Genomic DNA, 20,126 nt, shown 5'->3' with positions numbered 1-20,126 from the left:
ATCCTCACCAGACTTGTGTCATCCATGTCTTATGTGTGGACCTTGCTTTGTGCACTGGTGCACTAGTCATGTTGGATTGAGGGAAGGGGCCAGCTCTCCGAAACGTTCCCACAAAGTTGGAGAAGTTGAGGAATTGTTCCAAACATGTCTTGCGTATGCTGAAGTCATTTCAGAGTTCTCTTCCACTGGAAACTAAGGGGCAAGCCAGCTCCTGGAAAAACAAACCCCACACCATAATTCCCCCTCTCACCAAACTTTACACTTGGGACAATGCAGTCAGACATGTACCTGTTTCTTATTTAGTGCAAACTCGCCAAAACCCAGACCGTCACATCAAGTCCTTGCAGATGGAGAAGCGCGCGAGTCGTCACTCCAGAGAACAAGAAAGAAAGGGGGAAAAAAAACTACGTAGAATGCGTCTCCACTGCTCTAGAGTCCAGTGGCGGCGGCTTTACACCACCGCATCGACGCTTTGCATTGCACTTGGTGTGATGTATGGCTTGCAATGATGCAGCTGCTCGACCATGGGAAACCCATTCCATGAAGCTCTCTGAGCACTGTTCTTGAGCTAATCTGAAGGCCTCATGAAGGTTTGGAGGTTGTACGTGATTGTCCTCTGCAGAAAGTTGGCGCTCTTTTCTTCGCACTTTGCGCGTCAGCATTACGGCTGACCCCTGCTCCGTCCGGTTTACGTGGCCTACACTTCGTGGCTGAGTGCTGTCGGTTCCCAAAACACTTCCATTTTCTATAATACAGCTGATGTTGACTGTGGAATATTTAGGAGCGAGGAAATTTCACGACTGGATTTGTTGCACAGGTGATCCTATCACGTTACAAGCTGGAATTCAGATGAGCTCTGGAGAGGACCCATTCTTTCACTTGAGGTTTGTAAAAAACAGTCGCTTGCCATAGGTGCTTGTATTTATACACCTAGTGGACATGGAGTGATTGGAACACTGCTTCCTCAATAATTCTGGATGGGTGAGCAAATACTTTTGGCAATATAGTGTATATATCATATATATATACCTCCCAACCTTCTTCTACTTTATATATATTAATATATAATATTTTTATATTATATATATATATGTTATATATAATACCTATACTATATCATATGTATGTATATATTATCTTACAAGGTTTAATGTTTTTCTCGCTCATTATTTCATGTTTTAAATTAATGCTCACTCTCTTCACACTCCTCAGTGAATGCCACATACTTCTTTGTCTTCCATATGAGGCAGGTTTACTCAATTCGTCTTATGAGGCGAAACAATCAGCAGGTTTCCCATATCTACGCTGCTTAACAATCACGCCTCTCGACGTCAAATTTACTAGATCTTTTTTTGTGTGAAGTCTGATAGGTATAACATATTTCGAGTGTGCAGAAGGAGTTAGATTATATAAAAGATTCTTCTTCATTTGCTTCCCTTTAACTATTTAATATATATATATATATATATATATATATATATATATATATATATAGACTATATGTATGTATATATGCACATATATATGTACATATATACCTATATATATTTATACATATGTATTATACATTTATTATGATATATATATATAATATATATATACATGTTTACTTGATATATATTAATATATATAAATGTATATAGATATATTTTGTACATTAATGTACTTATATTATGTATATAATATAGGTCTTATTTAGCATTTATATATGGATATATTTAGACTATATATATATATATATATATAATATTTAATAGTATATATATATACCTATATATATATATAGATTAATATGTATAGATGTACATATATATATACATATATATTATACCTAATATATATATAATTGTATACATTACATATAATATATAGTATTATAATACATACATATATTATATATATATATATTATATATTATATATATATATATATATATAATATATATTTAAATATATATATATTATATATATATATGTATATATGGGGGTTATGTATATATAAAAAAGGAAAAAAGAAAAATATATATATATATTTTATTTATTTATTTATATTTTTAAATATTGTGTCATGTATTTGTTTTGTCCAAAAGAATTAAATTAAAGATGTAAAGCTAAATTGAGTAAGGACCAACGTGAGAGTTCATATGTGGAACCATTGGACAATGTAAATTGTAAATGCACTTACAAAAGCACACCTAAATATGGGGCCTCACAGTGGCAGTGGTCTTTTGTACTTTAAAATTAAGGCAACATTTTAGTCTGTATGCCGTGAAGGATCGTATTTTTATTCAAATTCTACTTTCCGTGACATTTTTTTTTTGTTTCAAGTTGGAGTTATCCAAATTACGAGTGTTTTGAATGCATCATATTCGAATTTACAAAGCGCACTCGGGAGCAGAAAGTGCGGGAGCCGTGAGGTCTATCCAGGAGAGGACGCAACGGGGAGGTGAGTCCCTTAACAAAATAAATGAATGCCTTAATCTGTCTGTGGGAAACGTTTAGCTTTTATTGTTGGAACTTCACATGTTTTTTTTTTTTTAGCTGCCAGTGGTACAAAAAAACGTTAGCTAGTTAACTTTCAGTTAACAGGGGTGAAAGTAAGCTGGTATGGTCCAGTATTGTGTAGCTACCACTAAAAGATTAGCAGCGGCATGCAGTAAAGCCTCTAGAACCATCACCACCGCACTGTTTACAAAAAAAAAAGATCTACCAGCAATTCATGCTCTTTAAAACTACTTTGTCTGTTTGAAAATCCATTTTAATCCAATCGGAATTTAACTGTCTGAGCTGAGTTTTAGTTCATGCTGGCACTGGTGTCCTGCCCTTCCTCCTCTCCTCCAGAAGTCCGGTGGTCTCCCCAGCTCCCTGAACGTTCGTTTACTGCAAGATTAATTACTTCATGTCTATTGCAAAATGCCCTATTTAAAATCAGTAGGACAGCAGCTGTGTTTGAGTTCAAAGCAGCAATTTTACTTTAGCAACACATAAAAAAGGCGACCGCAGTCTGTACGGCATGTCGCATCCATCCGAGAAACAGTTAAATCATATTTTTCTGGCTCTGATTGAACATCAATCTCGAAAATAATGAAAGTGTTGTGGAATAAATTTTTTGTGGTCCAGGCAGCGCAGTGTGTGAACGTGAGTGAGAGGGCGCGCCGCTGTGAAGCCAGAAGAGAAAAGGTGTGTGAAATGTAGGGCTGGGCGATATAGAAAAAAAGCTTATCGATAAAAAAAAATGCATATTGATCGATATCGATAATTATTGAAAAGATTTGAAACCATATTTTATGTGCAGCTCTGCCTGGATATTTTATGATTTTGCTAAATGTTTTAATTTTAATAAAAAACACAAACACAGACTTCGAATTAAATCTTTATTTAACCAACTTTTTTATCCATAACAGAATTGTTTTAAAGAAAAATAACTTAAGAGACCTGAGTTATGTTATTAAATACTGACAAAGAATAAACTAAAGTGACCAAAATAAATATAACAAATAAATGGACCCCCCACCCCCCCGCTGCCCCCATTCTTCTAAGCTGAACCTGGTTCAGCTTAGTTTCCTGCTTTAACCGGAGTTAGTACTTTGAAGTTGCTGGCCCCTCAGCATTTTTCTCTCAAGTGTTACTACTAATTGGAACAACGTGGGAAACTGCCCAGAACTTAATATATATATTTTTTCCCGAAGATTCCTCGGAGGAGAGCCGCGTCGGGGCCTACACAGCTCGTACTCCTGCGGCTGTGATGATAAAAAAAAAAAAAAAAGTTGGTTGCGTTATCAGACTTCATTTTCACTGGTTCCCGACACATTTTACAGATGACTGTGGTTTGTTTTTTTTCCGACTTGCCATGACTGAAATACTTCCATACTGGCGAACTACAAAAACCCTTCTTTGGAACAATTTCCTCCGCCTCTCCTTGCTGCGACATCTTCATGTGTTCTGTGTTGTGGTTTGAGAGGGCGGCGCTTGGTCTATCGATTGATATATATCGTTATTGAATTATCGCCCAGCCCTACTAAGCATGCCTATCACTTAAGCGTGAGCTGGTCATTGCAGTCGGTGGACAGGACACATTTAGAAATGTAATGTGAACACCCACACAAAAAGTTCGGATCTGACAAAACAATTGGAATTGAGCATTTATTTATTTGTTTATATTTATTTTGGTCACTTTAGTTTATTCTTTGTCAGTATTTAATAACATAACTCAGGTCTCTTAAGTTATTTTTCTTTAAAACAATACTGTAATTGTTAAAAAAGTTAATGAAATAAATATTTAATTGGAAGTCTGTATTTGTGTTCTTTATTAAAATTAAATCATTTAGCAATATTATAAAAAGTCCAGGCAGAGCTGCACATAAAATATGGTTTCAAATCTTTTCAATAATATCGATATCGATCAATATGCATTTTTTTTTTATCGATAAGCTTTTTTTCTATATCGCCCAGCCCTAATACAAAATGTAAATGTGCATTAAGAATAATTTTCATCTACTCATTTATAAAGAGATAGATTAATGTGTCAGTCAGTACCGGCAAGAATTTAAAACTACTTTCACCCTTGGTTAGATGTTGTATACTGACAAGAAAATAGTTTAGATTGAACTTGGAAAAAAATTAGAATGGTTAACTGTTATAATTATTCAGTTTATGTACTATTATGCATTTTTTGAACTTGCATGCTCTTCCAAAAGAATGCTGTGTTGTGAGCAATTCAGTGGCCAGTGTAAGCATATTTTGGCATTCATATTTTGCTTAAAAAAAAAAAAAAGAACTTGCATTTCTTTGATTCGGCTTCAACTACATCCCTAGGAAAATAAATACATAATTTCTATTTTTCTAAAGCAAAATGTGAATGACTTTTTTGTTTGTATGACTTTATTTTTGTGAAGGAAAAAGACGCAGTGCTACATTATTATGGATGCACGATATTGGAGTTTTGGCTGATATCCGATATGCTGATATTTTAAAACTTGTGGCCGATAACTGATATTGATACCAATATTAAAGCTGAAAAAATAAGTAGTGATTGCAAACAGTTTGTTATCCGTTTCCAACACTTTGAAAAATAGTGTGGAAAAAAATACTGATACACTGAAACAGTGGGCTGGTCGGTTGAATATCGGTTAAATATCGGTGGGGTGATGTTCGACACTCACTTTAGGCCAATATCGATAGCGGCTGATTATATTGTGCATCCCTATACATTATACATTTTAACAACAGTGTATTATACTGTTATGATGAATTTTACAATATTGTTACAGAAATCTGGTGGTGGCAGAAACGATTGAACTCATTAAAGGTAGGAATCTCTGGAGAAACACAGTTTTTTTTTTACAAATGCACACCTTGCCCTCATGCCGTTTACCTTTGCACTGTCCCTGTCAGATAAATAAACAAATGTACTGATATATGACGTACCAATGTGTAATGCTTGTTCATTTCTTTCTCTTTCAGAGTATCATTCTGCTGCTGAGCTGCACAAATTGCTAAACACCAAATAGGTTAGTGATCCTGTAATACCACACGCTGTAATTTAAGGAAAAAAGCTGTCAAAAGAGTGTTGAAAGGTTCTTGGACTCTTTATATGGACCAGGTTTGAGTTGAGGTTGACAGTGACGAAGAGTGCAGTTTTCAGGATGAAGTGAGTTCTTCCAACCTCGGAGGCGCAATCGCTGAATTCACCAGACCAAACGTGGACATAGACGAGGCGGAGATGGTGGATTACAGTTGTGATGGATCGACGATGACAGAAATCGCTCTGCTTCAAGTGATCGAAATTTTGGGGGAGAGTTTAGCAAGTTGCCTTGAGGAGTCTGGAGTACACTAGTTTGGGAATTTACCTGATTGCTTTGTAATGCCCTCTTGTCTCTTTATAAAAGTTCATTCTTCCTGTCTTTGCACCAAAGATGCCAGAACATTGTTTAAGACACAGGTTTGCCAGCTGTTTAGACCCTTGGCTGGTGGATCATTCCACTATTTTGGGTAATCAGAATATGTTTCGAGACTAAAAATGATTTCAGAGACTTGACAGCATTGTTCCAGATAGGTCACCTAGCTTTTCAAATTGCAATTGAATCATTGACGGTCTTTCCAATTGTTTGTTAAATATGTAAGTTGGGAATGTGTATGGGTTTGTCTAGCTATTTCTAAATATTATCGTTTGTGTTGTTGTATCCTCTTCCTCTTCTAGGCAATGTTTTAACATTGTTGAATTTGTAGAGACCCAAGAAGTCGTGGTGGTGCCAGCAGTGGGTGGTACATGACATTTGTCAGTGGCCCTCTTTACTACAACCCTGAAGATTGTTGTAAAGGCGTGTAGATGATGGCAGAGTCAGCAGCGATCATCTTGGGGGGAAGAGTTAGAGTTAGGATTTTATATAAAGCAGGTATACACATCACCACATACCTGATTCAGTCATTAAAAAAAAAATACACTATTAGAGTAATATATACTAAATCTCTTTATTTACAGCAAAATACACAAAAACTGACCGGCCTCAAACTTCCCAGGCAGAACCCACACCTCGACCGCTACAGACAGCAGAAGAAGATGATGACATACCACAGAGAAAGCGAAAAAGACTGTAAGCATTCAAAGCCACTACAGCACTATATTTGTGAGATATTAAGAATTATTACTTCATTAGCCACTGTCAATAACCACCTCACTTAGAGTGATTTCTAATTCAGTTTATTTTAGAAAGTAAGTCATTTGCTGATGCAATTCATATAAATTCATAAAGTGTTATACATAAACTAATATTATAATACCATTACTTATGTGATATTGATGACTATCAAGGTACAACCACTGGAGCTGTAAACACCAACTACACAGGATGCCATGTTTTGAGGCTGAAGTATAACATTTAGCTTTGAAAACTGAATCTCTTTATTCATTCACATTATGTTGTAGAAAAATCACTTAGTTGGGGAGACCTGGGTAAGTTGAACCTAGGGACAAGTTTAACCACCAATTGTTGCTAGGAACCCTTAAGGAAAAAAATGAACATGTGACCAAATATTTAGGATAATGGTATAATTTCATGGAGTATGTAAAGGCAAGAACTATAAAAGTGGTTTGACATACGTATGTCCAAAAATGAGAACAAAACATTTTCACTGTTGAGAGTGAATCCAGTCAATAATCAAGTGTTATGAGATTTGTGTTTAGATAGAATTATAAATTTGTTTTATACACGAGTCATGGTATCTATGAGGTGGTAAACCTGTGTGAAAATTGACCCTTTCAGCTGCGGGGAGGAATAAATTCCATAAAGTAGCTGTGGGATGAGTTGAGCCACTTGTCCTATACACTGAATAATGAATGTATTTCAGGTTATTACAGCATGATTCTGGATTATGATTACAGTATGTACCTTAAAACAGGCAGTGTTGTTTCTTGTAAGGCAAGCGTTACTTTCAGAGAGGAAGAGAATGGATTCTTGCAAAGTAATGTCAAAATTACCCCCCACCCCACCCCCAAAAAATTATAAAATCTCAGTGAGTTGGTAGCTCAGAAACAGGTCCCTGGTTTTGTGTTCATCTGCAACCTGGACAGGTGGAATATTGTTAGAAGTGGGGGTGGGAGATGGATAAAGGGGGTGGATAGTAGGGCTGGGTATTGTTCAAAAGTTTTCGGTTCCGGTACCAATACCGATACCTTCACTTCGATACCGGTTCCTGAACGATACTTTTTTCGATACCAGTTTTATAATATCAATTTGAAGAAAAAGAAAATTACACAACATAAAAAAGTACAAATCTTGAGTTTTATTTTAAGCTCTGATTTTTCCATTTACATTTTTCCTCTTACATAAAAAAAAAAAAAAAAAAATGAGTGTCTAATATTCACTGTTACATTGTGAGGACCTTTTTACTTAGCAGTTTTCCTTTAGAAAAATTACCATGTCTGAAAAACAAGCCCATTGAATGGGATCCTACTGACAGCGCACCGCTGGTATGGGGGGGTCTGAGCGGCTCCGACAGAAATATTGGAAGGCAGGATGAACTGACTGCACTGATTACGTTTTCAGGTGGATTTTCTCACTAAAAAACATAATAAAACTACTTTATTCCCACTGATCACAGCAAATATAGCTGCAAGGCAAATAAAGGATAGAGTATCTCCGCCCAACGCGCGTCAGAGCCACTTTTCGACCGCGCAGCCAGAGCAGCAAAGCTGCTTCAGCTGTGCGTCAGAACTAACTGGTACAAGCAGCAAAAAGGAAGCAGCAGACGCGATTTTGCTGCTCCTGCTGCGTCCAGTGTGAAAGCAGCATGATTCACTCCGCTCTGGCTTTGCTCCGCCCACGGGCTGCTGAGAGGAGGATGGTCGCGCTGGCTGCGGTCCGCTCTTCTTGCAGTCAAACACGGAGCAACTTTCTGCTCTTAAATTGTTTCCGTGCACGATGTATTGCATTGCGCACTATTAGCATCAGTATTAATAAAGTGAAGCCGCACTTCTGACCTGGGGGGCATTTTAAAGGGGTTCCACGATGCTCGCAACTAGTTCACAACAGATACACATGAACCCTGGCTGTAGGCGTGACCACCTGTGTATTTTTCCTGGATGATGCAATCACGTTAAGTGTTACAGCCAATCACCGAAACTTGGTACCGAAAGAAGAGGCATGTTTCGATACTCTGTAGAACCGAAGCATTTCGGTCGGTACCATAAAAGAACCGAAGTTCGGTACCCAGCCCTAGTGGACAGGGGTGGCTCAACATACCCTGCTATGGGCAACGTATCCCATATGTTAAAAAACCAACAAACAAACAAAAAAAAACCCTTATCCAATACGTGGGGTAAGCTGTGCCACCAGACCGCTTTTTTTGAAGAGGCTACAGTATATTATCTACTGTCACACCCAGGTACCACTCTTACTTGTTTGTAGGAATGTACAACACCCTGAAATGTATACAGAGTAATTATTTGCAGTGACTACAATGGGCTTTATGCACAGCTCCACTACTTCCTGAATTTAAGGTAGCTCCTTTTTTTCCAGTCTTTCATTACTGGACGAACTGATTAATCCAGGTGTGTCTGGCCAGTTACTTAGGTCATACACACTGGGATTAATCAGTGCATCCAATCATGAAAGACAGGAAACAAAGGAGCCTCCTGAAGTTCAGGAAGTGGTGGAGTTGTGCATAGAGCCTGTTGTTTTAATGTAGTGATCCTGAATATGAGAAGGAACTCAACTTACACCGGACTCCCTATAGTGTAGAGTTTGGTGTAGTGGTCTTAGATTAATGTGTATCATCAGATGCAATTATCTTCTTTCTCATAAGGTTTTTTACTCATGTGTAGTGAGTGATTACTGAAGGTATTCTCCTGCCCTTGCTAATGAAAGTAATAGGGCTAAGAAGTCTGATGTGTGCTATACCTAAAGCAATACATGTTCAGTGCAACAACTTACCAATTACAAATGTTTTATACTTTCAATTTCTTCCTCTCCCCATCCAAATCCCCTATACGCACACACTAGACCAAACATGCGCTTTCAAAGCGACAGCGACTCACCTGCACCAAAATCATCACTTCCTGCAGCCCCCAAAATTCAACGGCCAGACTTCAGTGTAACACAGAGAAGGGCCCCTAGCCCCCAACGACCTGCATCAGTGGCAAGACCACTGCCCAATGCTAGCCCACAACAACCAGGGACCAGTCGGGGCAATGAACTGTCAGCTGCAGGTGCTTCAAACCTTGCTCGTAAGTGATTGTATTTGTACACTAATGCACATACCCTCTCTGTCTCACAATTTTTTTCATCTTCCAATGCCTCTTTCTTTTTAATTATTTTATTGTATGTTGTTTTAGCTCTTCTTTGTAGGCTCCTGACAAACCAAGAGCTTATCATGGAGCAGATCAAAATTATTACCCTGACCCTGAACAAGATCCATGGACAACCTGTTGGTGGGCAGGAGGTCCTTGAAAAAGATGTCCTCCCAGTTAAGGATATCAGCTCTTTACTGGCTTTGGAGAAGCGGGTCAGGGAGGAGGCGGACTTTAAACAGAAAATGGTAACAATGCATTTCTCACTCTAGAACTATTTTGTGAGTGTTAGTGTTTCTGCTAGATTTTTTTTTTATTTAAGTGAAGACTATTCTAAACTAAAGAGTGTTTGGATACATGTTTTGTACATCTGTGGGAAACAAAATTCATCCTGCACATCCAAAATGAAGATCAGCTGGTTACATGGATATCTCAGGTAAAAAAAAATAATTCATAGCACACTGAAATGACTTCACTGAAAATGTATTGATTTATTGAAATAAATATTTACTGACAGCTGTCAATAGACAGAGCAGTCAGTCTTTGGACATTTTTCATCCATAAAGTGTGAGCTTTGTGGTCGTGTTTGATGATCAGACTGTACAGTGTGAGTACATAAATTGTTAGCTTTGACCATAAATGGGCTCTATTCACAACTCCAGAACTTCCCAAACTTAAGCCATCACCTTTGTTTTCTGTCTTTAATTACTGGACAAACTGATTAATCCAGGTGTGTCTGGCCAGTTACTGAGGTCAGGCACACCTGGATTAGTCAGTTTGTCCAGTAATGAAAGAAAGGAAACAGAGGAGCTGGCTTAAAGGTGAATTTCCTTATTCGTTTTTTTTTCAACCTGGAACTATTTTCTAGCATGAAATACTTTCATTTCCTTGCCCAGACAGTTTTTGTGCAACTTAAATTCCTTCAGGGGATATATAGGCTCTGTTCGAAAACCTAGGACGGGTCCTCCAAGGACGCGGTCTACCTAGACTGGATCCTTCCAAGTCCTTGAAAATAAGGAGACCGGAAGAGTTTTGGCTGTGAATTCGACCAGGTCTACCCTTCGGCGGGTTTTACCGCCGTATGCTCTGTTGCTTAGCAACCGTGAACGTTGACACACAAAGCAGGAAAAGAATGAATACAGAAGTTTTCAAAACTGTTTATTTATTTCTTTTTTATTGTGAAGTGAACAAAGACTACACTCACAAAAATCCAGAATGGAATAAAGGTTCCAACCACCGGGAGCAGGAACAAATAAAAAAATCCAATGTAATGATAGAAACCTTAGTCAGTTAAATAACCTGCTGCCGTCATTCTGCACATCTCTGATGCTGCTGCTATTTTCAAATATCCAATACTGTAAAAATGTCCATAGCTGCATATTGGTTATTTATTCCCCAGTTTTATATTGTTAAAACACTTTACAGCATTGTATTGTTTATATTTTAACTCTTCCCTGTTATGTTATTCTTATACATTTTTCTAAGGTCCTCATTTGTGTGACCATTTTCAATAATCTTTCTTCTGCTGTAAATTTGCCCATTGTGGGAAAATAAAGGGATTTTCTATTCTATTCTATAAAAGGGGTAGAAAGATATAAGTAAATCTAAACAATGTATTTATAAAAAAATATATCTGCAAAATCTCTAATATTCAACAACAAAAAATACGAAGTTAAGCATATTGTGCAAAACAGCAATAAAAAGATAAAACTCCTATCAGATTTATAGTCCCCTACCTACAAATATATTAGAATCTGTCCTTTAATTACAGCCAAACCCATTTACACAGTAACAGATTAAAACCTTTAGATAAACCAAACATTACCGCCACATATCTGACTCAGTAACCATTAAAACAACTATTTTCATTCATTTCAGACGGAACTATTAAATGACTTGTATTATATTAAACTGAACTTCCAATTTTCACCACTGTTTGGCGCCAAGTAACCTTTCCTCTGATCACAGCTTGCTTGGTCTCGCAATGAATCCTGGGATATCCAAGAATACCGAGGATACATCGGACCCGTCCTTCAAATCGGGCAAAAAGAAGGACGCATTTTAAGGCCGCATAACGAGGACTCTTGGAATCCGACCAGACCATGGCGCCGCGCTATGACGTAATCGGCCTTGAATCCGGTCTTCTAAGGATGCGTCCTAGGTTTTCGAACAGAGCCATAGATCCACTCCAGATCAGCGCAGCCTCTAAATAATCATTATCTGCCACAAACTCCTTCATTTCACCAATGTTTTGTTACCAAACATTAGTCAGACCCTCCCTTTGAGCATGAAATGGCTTTTTTGTGACGATTCCTCCTTATTTACAGACATCTTAACTTTTTTTGAACAAGATGTTAAAAGTTTAATTCTGCTTGTGTTGATCATGTATGTTCTCTTTTTTTTTTTTGAGACTGCTGCTTTGAGTGTCATCGGTGGAGTTGATATCAAGGACACAGTGTGGCGGATTATGAAAAATCTATTCACCAACTCCCTGGCCAAACAACTTAACTGGCGTGGCGTGAATGGGAAAACGGCATTCCACAGCCTCCAGTTAAAAGATGTAATCACTGGTAAGTGTTAATTGTGGGTTATATTTCCTAGTGATGTGTCTTATAAATCCTTTCTTCATTTTCTTTCATGCTTGTGAGTAGATATGGGTGCTGAAATTAATCATATCAATTTATCAAAATGCATGTGTGGATGATTATGTATCAGTGTGGTAGCAGACAGTATTCTATTGTATTCTAATAGGATGCCATTGCTTGTTTTTTTGTTTTTTTTGCTGCATCTGCAAAACCAAGTCTCTCAGTGACAAGCAAATAGTGAGGGCTGTTTTATCATGCTCCAAGTCGATTCAGAGACTTGAAGACTTGAAAAAGAGACTCTAGAGAAGGCACAGGCTACTATGCGCCAAAGTATCAGTGATCTGCACCTTAATAAAAATTTAGATAACTATGTGCTTCATCATCTCCTCCAGCTGTTTATCTGTCCCCTGTTCTAAGATGCTCTGGTCTGCAATCAGTTTTCCTCCTACAGTTTAGTAATTAGCTGGTCATGGCTAGACTGTTTTCAAACTACATTCATTGCTGTCCAACTATGGGCAGGATATAGCATGTCATGCAGTTAGCCAATTTCTCACTATTGTGTGCAATGTATTCAAAGCTTTACAGTTTTCTATTTTTTTAGGAACAGTCAGAAACAATCAGTTAACAGCCACTGCAACAGACCAGGAGGTGGAGGCTTATATAAAAAGGTGGCTTCATCTCGCCGGAGACAGGGATGGTGGAATGAGAAAGAGAGAGGAGAAAAGGCGTTCCACACAGCTCGCAGGTAAGTCAGCTACAATACCTACTTACAATACTGTACGTTTTATATGGATGGGCGATATTTTATTGTGTGCGATATATCGTCAAAGAAATTCCCCACAATAACAATTTGAATTTATTTTTTTTTTATCATGAGATGACTATTTATCAGGTTGTGTTTGCAGTTGCACCACTTATGTTTTTTTAATAAGAAAAGTTAGTTGATTGGTATCACTACAGTTTTGCAGTACAGGTGCAGTACTTGAACTTAATTGATATAGTTTAGTGGTTTCTAGTATTTTGTAGGGCTTTCAAGACAGAATTTAGTGACAGATTTATAATACAAAATATTTTGCTGGTAGTTTTTATCGTCGCTTATCGTTACAGTGTACAGTATGTTTTATTACTGTAACTTCAGGCTTCTCTGCTGTCTTTGGTCAACATCGCCCCCCGCTGGTCGGATATTTAATTACCTGGCACATTGTGACATGTATTACATAGATTCAAGACGTACACTATATGAATGAACTATAAACAGTGTTTTATAACACCGTTAGATGATCGAAAAAAACAAACAAACTACATGATCGAAAAAATTCTTAATGATCTATTATCGATCATCGATTAATTGTGCCCATCCCTAAACACTATATTGTACATCTTTATAGCATATCACTTTACAGGGCCTTTTATGTTTGGTCTCCTGATAAGATTTTTTTACTTCACTGCAACCATATAACCACAGTACTGCTTTACTGAGTCAACAAAATATGTTCTTTTGTGCATTTCTTAAAGGGCCAGATGAAGATGAAACAATGTTGGGGCCATGACTTTTTTGGAGTGAGCGTTGGAGGTCAACAGCAGTGTTCTGCATTTTGACTGAATATTCATGTTCATCTAAATGCTTGTTTTGTTTTGCCTGTTTTGTGACATGAGTAAAAAAGAATAAAAAAGAATCTCTACTGTTCACAAATTGTTTCTTGTGTGGTTATTTAGTTAATTCTTCAGTAGGTATCTATATCTTTGATCCTGAGACCAACAAGGCTGGACCACTGCATGCCACCATTTAAAAGTATCTGAAGGTACCATAATGACATTCAGCCACAAATTCAGACCAGTTCTGGTTTATTCATACGATGTGTTTATATTTAACATTTTGTCATGGTTTGTTTGTGACTCCAAAGTGTGCAGGATAGACAAGATTGTAGACTGTAAACCTGTTTGAGTGAGTTCTAATGTATTCTGCTCTTGTTTGATATGTAGCATTATGACTAGGCTGTGGGTCATATGTGAGAAATAAGTGTGGTCATTCCATTTGGTAGGTGGGTCAGAATAAGAATGCATAGTGGCTCAAATTTGGGTGAGTGGTGGTTTATTTGGTCTATTTTTGACTGACATTTGGCACTGTTGGTTTGGTTGTGGCCCACTTCTGGCAAACAACTGTGGACCACACTTGTGCCATTATCCCATGTGGGATGTGGGCCAGAATAAAAATGTACAGTGGTGGCCCACGTTTGGGTGAGTTCTGCTTTACTTGATGTTGGTTGACATTTGGCAATGTGTTGGCTTGGTTGTGGCCCACTTCTGGCAAACAACTGTGGAACACACTTGTGCCATTATCCCATGTGGGATGTGGGCCAGAATAAAAATGTACAGTGGTGGCCCACATTTGGGTGAGTTCTGGTTTACTTGATGTTGGTTGACATTTGGCAATGTGTTGGCTTGGTTGTGGCCCACTTCTGGCAAACAACTGTGGACCACACTTGTGCCATTATCCCATGTGGGATGTGGGCCAGAATAAAAATGTACAGTGGTGGCCCACATTTGGGTGAGTTCTGCTTTACTTGATGTTGGTTGACATTTGGCAATGTGTTGGCTTGGTTGTGGCCCACTTCTGGCGAACAACTGTGGACCACACTTGTGCCATCATTCCATGTGGGATGTGGGCCAGAATAAAAGTGTACATCGGCCCACATTTGGTTTAGTGCTGGCTGATTTGGCCTGTTTTTGGTTGACTTTTGGCATTGTGTCGGCTTTGTTGTGGCCCACTTCTGGCATACAGGAGCGGACCTCCCAAGTGCCATCATTCCATGCGGTATGTGGACCGGATGAACATGTCAGATGTGGGCCAGATATGGACCAAAAGAATTTTGCTATCTGGGATCTAAAAAAAAAAGAGTTAACATTTAAAATAAATGTATTTACGCTCAATTTGAGAGAGTAAATAAGATGATCTGCCAATAAATTGAGTATTTTCCCTTTAAAATAAGTTATTTAGATATTATGCACTTGAAATGTAAATATTTTAAATTTAAATTGTCTTATTCCATTGGCAAAGAGTCTCCCCTGCTCAGTTCAAGAAAAAATGCGTTTAAAGTTGATTTATTTAGTGTCAGGTTTGGTGGAAGTTAGTTGAGGACCCAAATGTAAAGATGAGGATGCAGAGATGAGTTTTGCTGATTTAATTAAGGTTCCAAAGGCAGCAGAGGGAAAACAAGAAATACGTAAGAACTCAAATATAACTAGAATAACACAAAATGGAAATAAAACCAATGAAAACTCAAAGAGAAAACTTAAACAGAACTAAAACCATGACACTAAGATTTCAACTTTTTTTTCCTACAGTGTAGCGTAAATTATTTGTAAACTAGACCATTTGTTGCTAGCATTCTATTAAAATAAAAATATTTTTTAACATATTTTAATTAGCTAAATCTGAGCATAATATTAAATATATGATTACAGTATGAAATCATAGAACTTAAGTACCGACAAGGTGATTCCAAAAGATGTATAAATGCAGTGCTAGCATTTTGTAAGAAAATAAAAAGATAAAGAAAAAGAGGAAGAAATAATTGGAAATTGTTACTTTATCAAAACCCCTTGTAAAGTTCACAAAATAAAATGTGGCTGCTTTGAATCAATGCCGTTAAGGGCTGGGAGTTAAAAAATGTTCTATAACATAAACCTGCAGGGATTTAGAGGAAATGCCATAAAATGATTGCTGTGTTCAGAAAGTTCCTTGGTAGCATTTCACCAACAGATTAGGAGATTTTGTCCCCATATACGGAAGGAAACCTTTAGTGTGGAGCTGAGATACATTTTTCTTACTGTGCTTTTAAGTAAATAGAGGGACTCTATTTCTTAGCCTCTATTTCTGGAAAGCTTACTTTAGGAGGTTACAAAAGGACACCCCCATCTACTGTCCATCCATTTGAGCACTGGCTGTTGGGTTAATGGGAAATTGGTTGGCTAATCCAAATGTGTGGAATAGAGACCAAGGATCTTTGGAGGATTAATTGTGTCTCGCATGTGGGGCTGCAACTATAGATTATTTTGGAAATTGATTAATCAGTCGATTATTTTTTCAATTAATAGTCAGATAGCCAAAGTTTCCTTAAAAAAGATTCTTTATTAAATTAAACCAGGTGAAACAAAAAATGTTCCACTTAAGGAGTTCTAGATAGAGCATATTGACTAAAGAAAAACTTTTTTATTCTTAAATGCAAAATGTTTTATGTTTTTTTTACAATATTGATATAATTACTGTTCTAAGTGGGTTGCTCTGTCAACTAAAGGCATATTTTAGAGTCTCTATACTCCAAATAACAATTAACCGATTACTGAATTAGTTGAAGATTATTTAAGTAATCCATTAATTGCGATGAATTGTTTCAGCTCTACACTCAAGGTATGTAGTGGGTCATGATGGGTTAGGATAACTAAAAAAAAACAAGAGTTGATCATGTTTCCAGATATGGTCGGATTAAGCCAGAGCTGCCCTTCTACTGGTTCTTGAGTTCAGGGACACAATGTTCATGCATAAAAAAGACGTGTGGTTTGCAAACTTGGGGGAAATATCTATTCTATCTGAATATGGTTCTCCTTGTGTCCTTAAAACATAACGTTTAGCATTCACTGCAGCAATCCGGAACATAGGATAGGGTCAGTTCCCCTATGGTTGAGGCCATGGCTCCTCTTTTTTTCCTCTACATTGCTGTCTTCAGGGCCCACTGCTCTTGCAAACCTGAATTAAAGGATTGGATTACATCCTCTCTTCTCCAGAAGCCTGTTATCCACCCATTACAGTATATATCCATAATATTTTACTCAGGAATGTGGCATAAGGGAAAAAACATGCAAGACAGCTGTTGTGAGGACCAGTTGTGAAGAACTCTGCTAGGCCAGGGTTCTCCCAGGATTCTCCCAAAGCACGGCTTGGAGAATAATATTGCTGGAGAGATCAAGGTCTGGGTTCTCAAGCTGAACCAGGTTCACCCTGTTCTTATATAAGTGGAAGACAATAGACAGATATATGGACACGTGTTCATTTTTTGTTGTTTGGTTTTTGTTATTGCTGCCCTATGGACCAAAGTCTAATTAATCAGTTATAACATATGTTATGTGTCACTATATGAATGTGAAATGAGGTTCTAAACGTATGTGTTCTAGCTTAATGTGCAGAAGTGTTCTTGTCTACAGCGTGTTTGTCCTCTCTACCTCTCCTGAAAATACTTGGCTTTGTTTCTGTGACAAAGAAAAATAAAATATGTTCTTGGAATTTTCCAACTTTAAATAAACCTATTTATTGGCTGTTTTTCTTTTTATATTTCTTGTGATATTGTAAAAAACAAACAAAAAACCCCCCTGAATTTTTGTACAAAAAGCCCTTGATTGTTTTCATCCCGTGTGTTTTTTTCCCCCTGACAATTCTCAGTGAAATTGATCTATGCAGACAATCAAGAATCAAGAACAAAATGACAGAATTGTGCAATATGCTCTTCTGGTGGTCTTTATAAGTCTTTCCTTCTGTGAAAGTGGTGTTTATTATGTCATTATAATAAAATGAAAACTCATTTTTTTGCATCTGTTTTCTTTATTGAAGCATTCTGTTTTTTTTTTTCTTTTCATGGTTAAATGCTAAATTATGCCTTTTCATTGCTAAAGCAAGTCATTTAAATAGAATTACCATTAGCATTTGAGTAACTGAAATAATATAAAACACTGCAAACAGAAATGAGATGAAATCTACTTTAAAGATATTTCAATATTTTTTTTAGCTGGAAGGAATTAAAGTGTTGATTGATTTGAAGCTCAGATTATGATTGATGCATACTGTAACCCTGAAAAGTATTAATTCATATAATAGTAGGCAAGTTTTTAGGATGTAAAAAATAAGACAATCCTGCATCATTTTAAATCCTGTTCCACCTTAACAGGCATTTATAAATGGCAGGCATTATAGAGGTTAGGGTATTCAGGTTAAGAAGCACTAATGTTTAACACTAATGTTTGACACTAATGTTTAAGTGTCAAGTGTTTCCACTTGTGACTGGGTAGGGTAGACAGACAATTTTTACTTAACATTTAAAGTAAAATAGATGGATTAGTGCTTTCAAATTGATCATTCTTGTACATTGTTTTATTATTTTGTCTGTTTAAATTGTTTAAGAATCAAACCTGAAGGAAAATTCCTTATATTTAAACCTGGCTGAGCTCTAAATCATGTTGTCTTGATTGTATACAACAACACTCTGTGAAAAAGGTGATAAATAAAAATACAAGAAAGAAACTGGTCAGTCAGGCATCAAGAGGTTAAACAAACACTGAAACGGTTGAGGAATGTCTGCCTAGAACTGTTTTGATTCTAAAGGTGAAACAATATCTTACTTTTTTTCCCCATATGAATTAAAGTGAGGAGTAATGAAACACAAAGTGAAATTTGTTTATATTTATTTATATCTTCTAACGTTGTTATAAAGTCTAGTTAAAACCTTTTTGAAATATGAGTTGAAATGTTAATCTCCAAATTTGACAATCAAGCAAAAGAAATAAAGAAACCAATACAAATATGCTGGTGAAGAATCTCAGTCATCCAAGTCATAGTCATTCAAAAAATAAAAAATAAAAACAATCCACTGGACTTGGTTTCCAAGTTTGATGATGTTTCGCTTCCTATCCAGGAAACTTTTTCAATTCAAAATGTCCGAAATAGCGTTAAGTTTGAGGTTTTATTCAGTAGCCCATAAAACAAAAACAAGGGTTTGATGGTCTACTGTATCAAACCTCGAACTCAAGGCTACTCCAGACATTCGGAATTGAAAAAGCTTCCTGGATAACATTTGTTAAAACCTTTCAGAATTTTTTTTTTCTTGATAATGCACTTTCCAAAAATAAAAAAATAAAAGGAATAGACTATCTTCCTGCAGGCTGCTATCTAGGGATACACCTAGAGTGGGGACCAGGGGTTTCTATCAGTCTCAGATAGATCTATCTCAGATAGATAGATAGATAGATAGATAGATAGATAGATAGATAGATAGATAGATAGATAGATAGATAGATAGATAGATAGAAGCAATTAAAATAAATATAAAAGGCACCTCAGTTGTAATATTTATATTTCTCTCTGTGATGTGTGAATTCAACCACCAGGTGGCACTAAAGCACTGGACTGCTTTATGCATGACTTTAAAAAAACAGACGTAGAACTCGAATCTACAGTACTGCCGCACCTCCCCCTCCCGTTGGCTGTCTCCCTCCGCCCCTCTGCCACCGCCTGCTTGTCAAACCGAACCTCCTCCTCCGCTTACTGTCCCCTCCCAGCGGCTCTCACTCCCTTCGCCACTGCAGTGAAAGCCTCGGTTACGGAGAGAGACAGCGAGGAGAGCCTGAAAGCTGGGTACAAATCCAGGACTAGACCTCAGAAGAGGCACCACTACCGTGTTGTTGGTTTTTTTTTTTTGGTACCGTTCCCCCCCTCAGCTCGGCGGCCCGCTGACTCTTCCTGCTTTTCCGTTCACATCGCCTGGATTTCATCATCCGACCCGCAAGATGGTAAGCAGCAGAAGCAACGGCTCCTATTTTCAGCCTCCGCCGACTGGTAAACACACCAGTTGGCGGGCCTGCGGTCTAATGTGTCGAATAATGTGTCGTTTTCAGAGCTTCTTTTCCGCCATGAGTGTTTCGCTTTTAGTGAAACGGTCGAGAAACGTCGAGCTTTGGCGAGGAGGAAACGCTTTTCTTCCCCACCTT

The 20,126-nt window shown here is 37.4% G+C and overlaps 1 protein-coding gene and 1 long non-coding RNA gene across 2 annotated transcripts in view; both read left to right on the top strand.

Annotated features, from left to right (window-relative positions):
- Positions 1-2,318: 2,318 nt before the first annotated feature.
- On the top strand, positions 2,319-5,510 carry LOC119798077. Its single transcript, XR_005282665.1, has 4 exons — positions 2,319-2,445; positions 3,120-3,179; positions 5,270-5,307; positions 5,463-5,510. It is a non-coding gene; the product is annotated as an uncharacterized LOC119798077 (long non-coding RNA).
- Positions 5,511-19,684: 14,174 nt separating this feature from the next.
- The window catches only part of ppp3r1a (protein phosphatase 3, regulatory subunit B, alpha a), a 41,236-nt gene continuing 40,794 nt past the window's right edge, over positions 19,685-20,126 (top strand). Inside the window, exon 1 of the mRNA XM_038307419.1 lies at positions 19,685-19,928. Coding sequence (XP_038163347.1) covers positions 19,926-19,928 — 3 coding nt within the window. The 5' untranslated portion in view covers positions 19,685-19,925. The remainder of the gene's footprint in view (positions 19,929-20,126) is intronic.

The sequence above is a fragment of the Cyprinodon tularosa genome, unplaced genomic scaffold (assembly GCF_016077235.1).
Source record: "Cyprinodon tularosa strain WSP-4 unplaced genomic scaffold, ASM1607723v1 ctg61, whole genome shotgun sequence".
NCBI lineage: Eukaryota > Metazoa > Chordata > Actinopteri > Cyprinodontiformes > Cyprinodontidae > Cyprinodon > Cyprinodon tularosa.
This window is presented reverse-complemented; position numbering and strand designations above follow the sequence as displayed.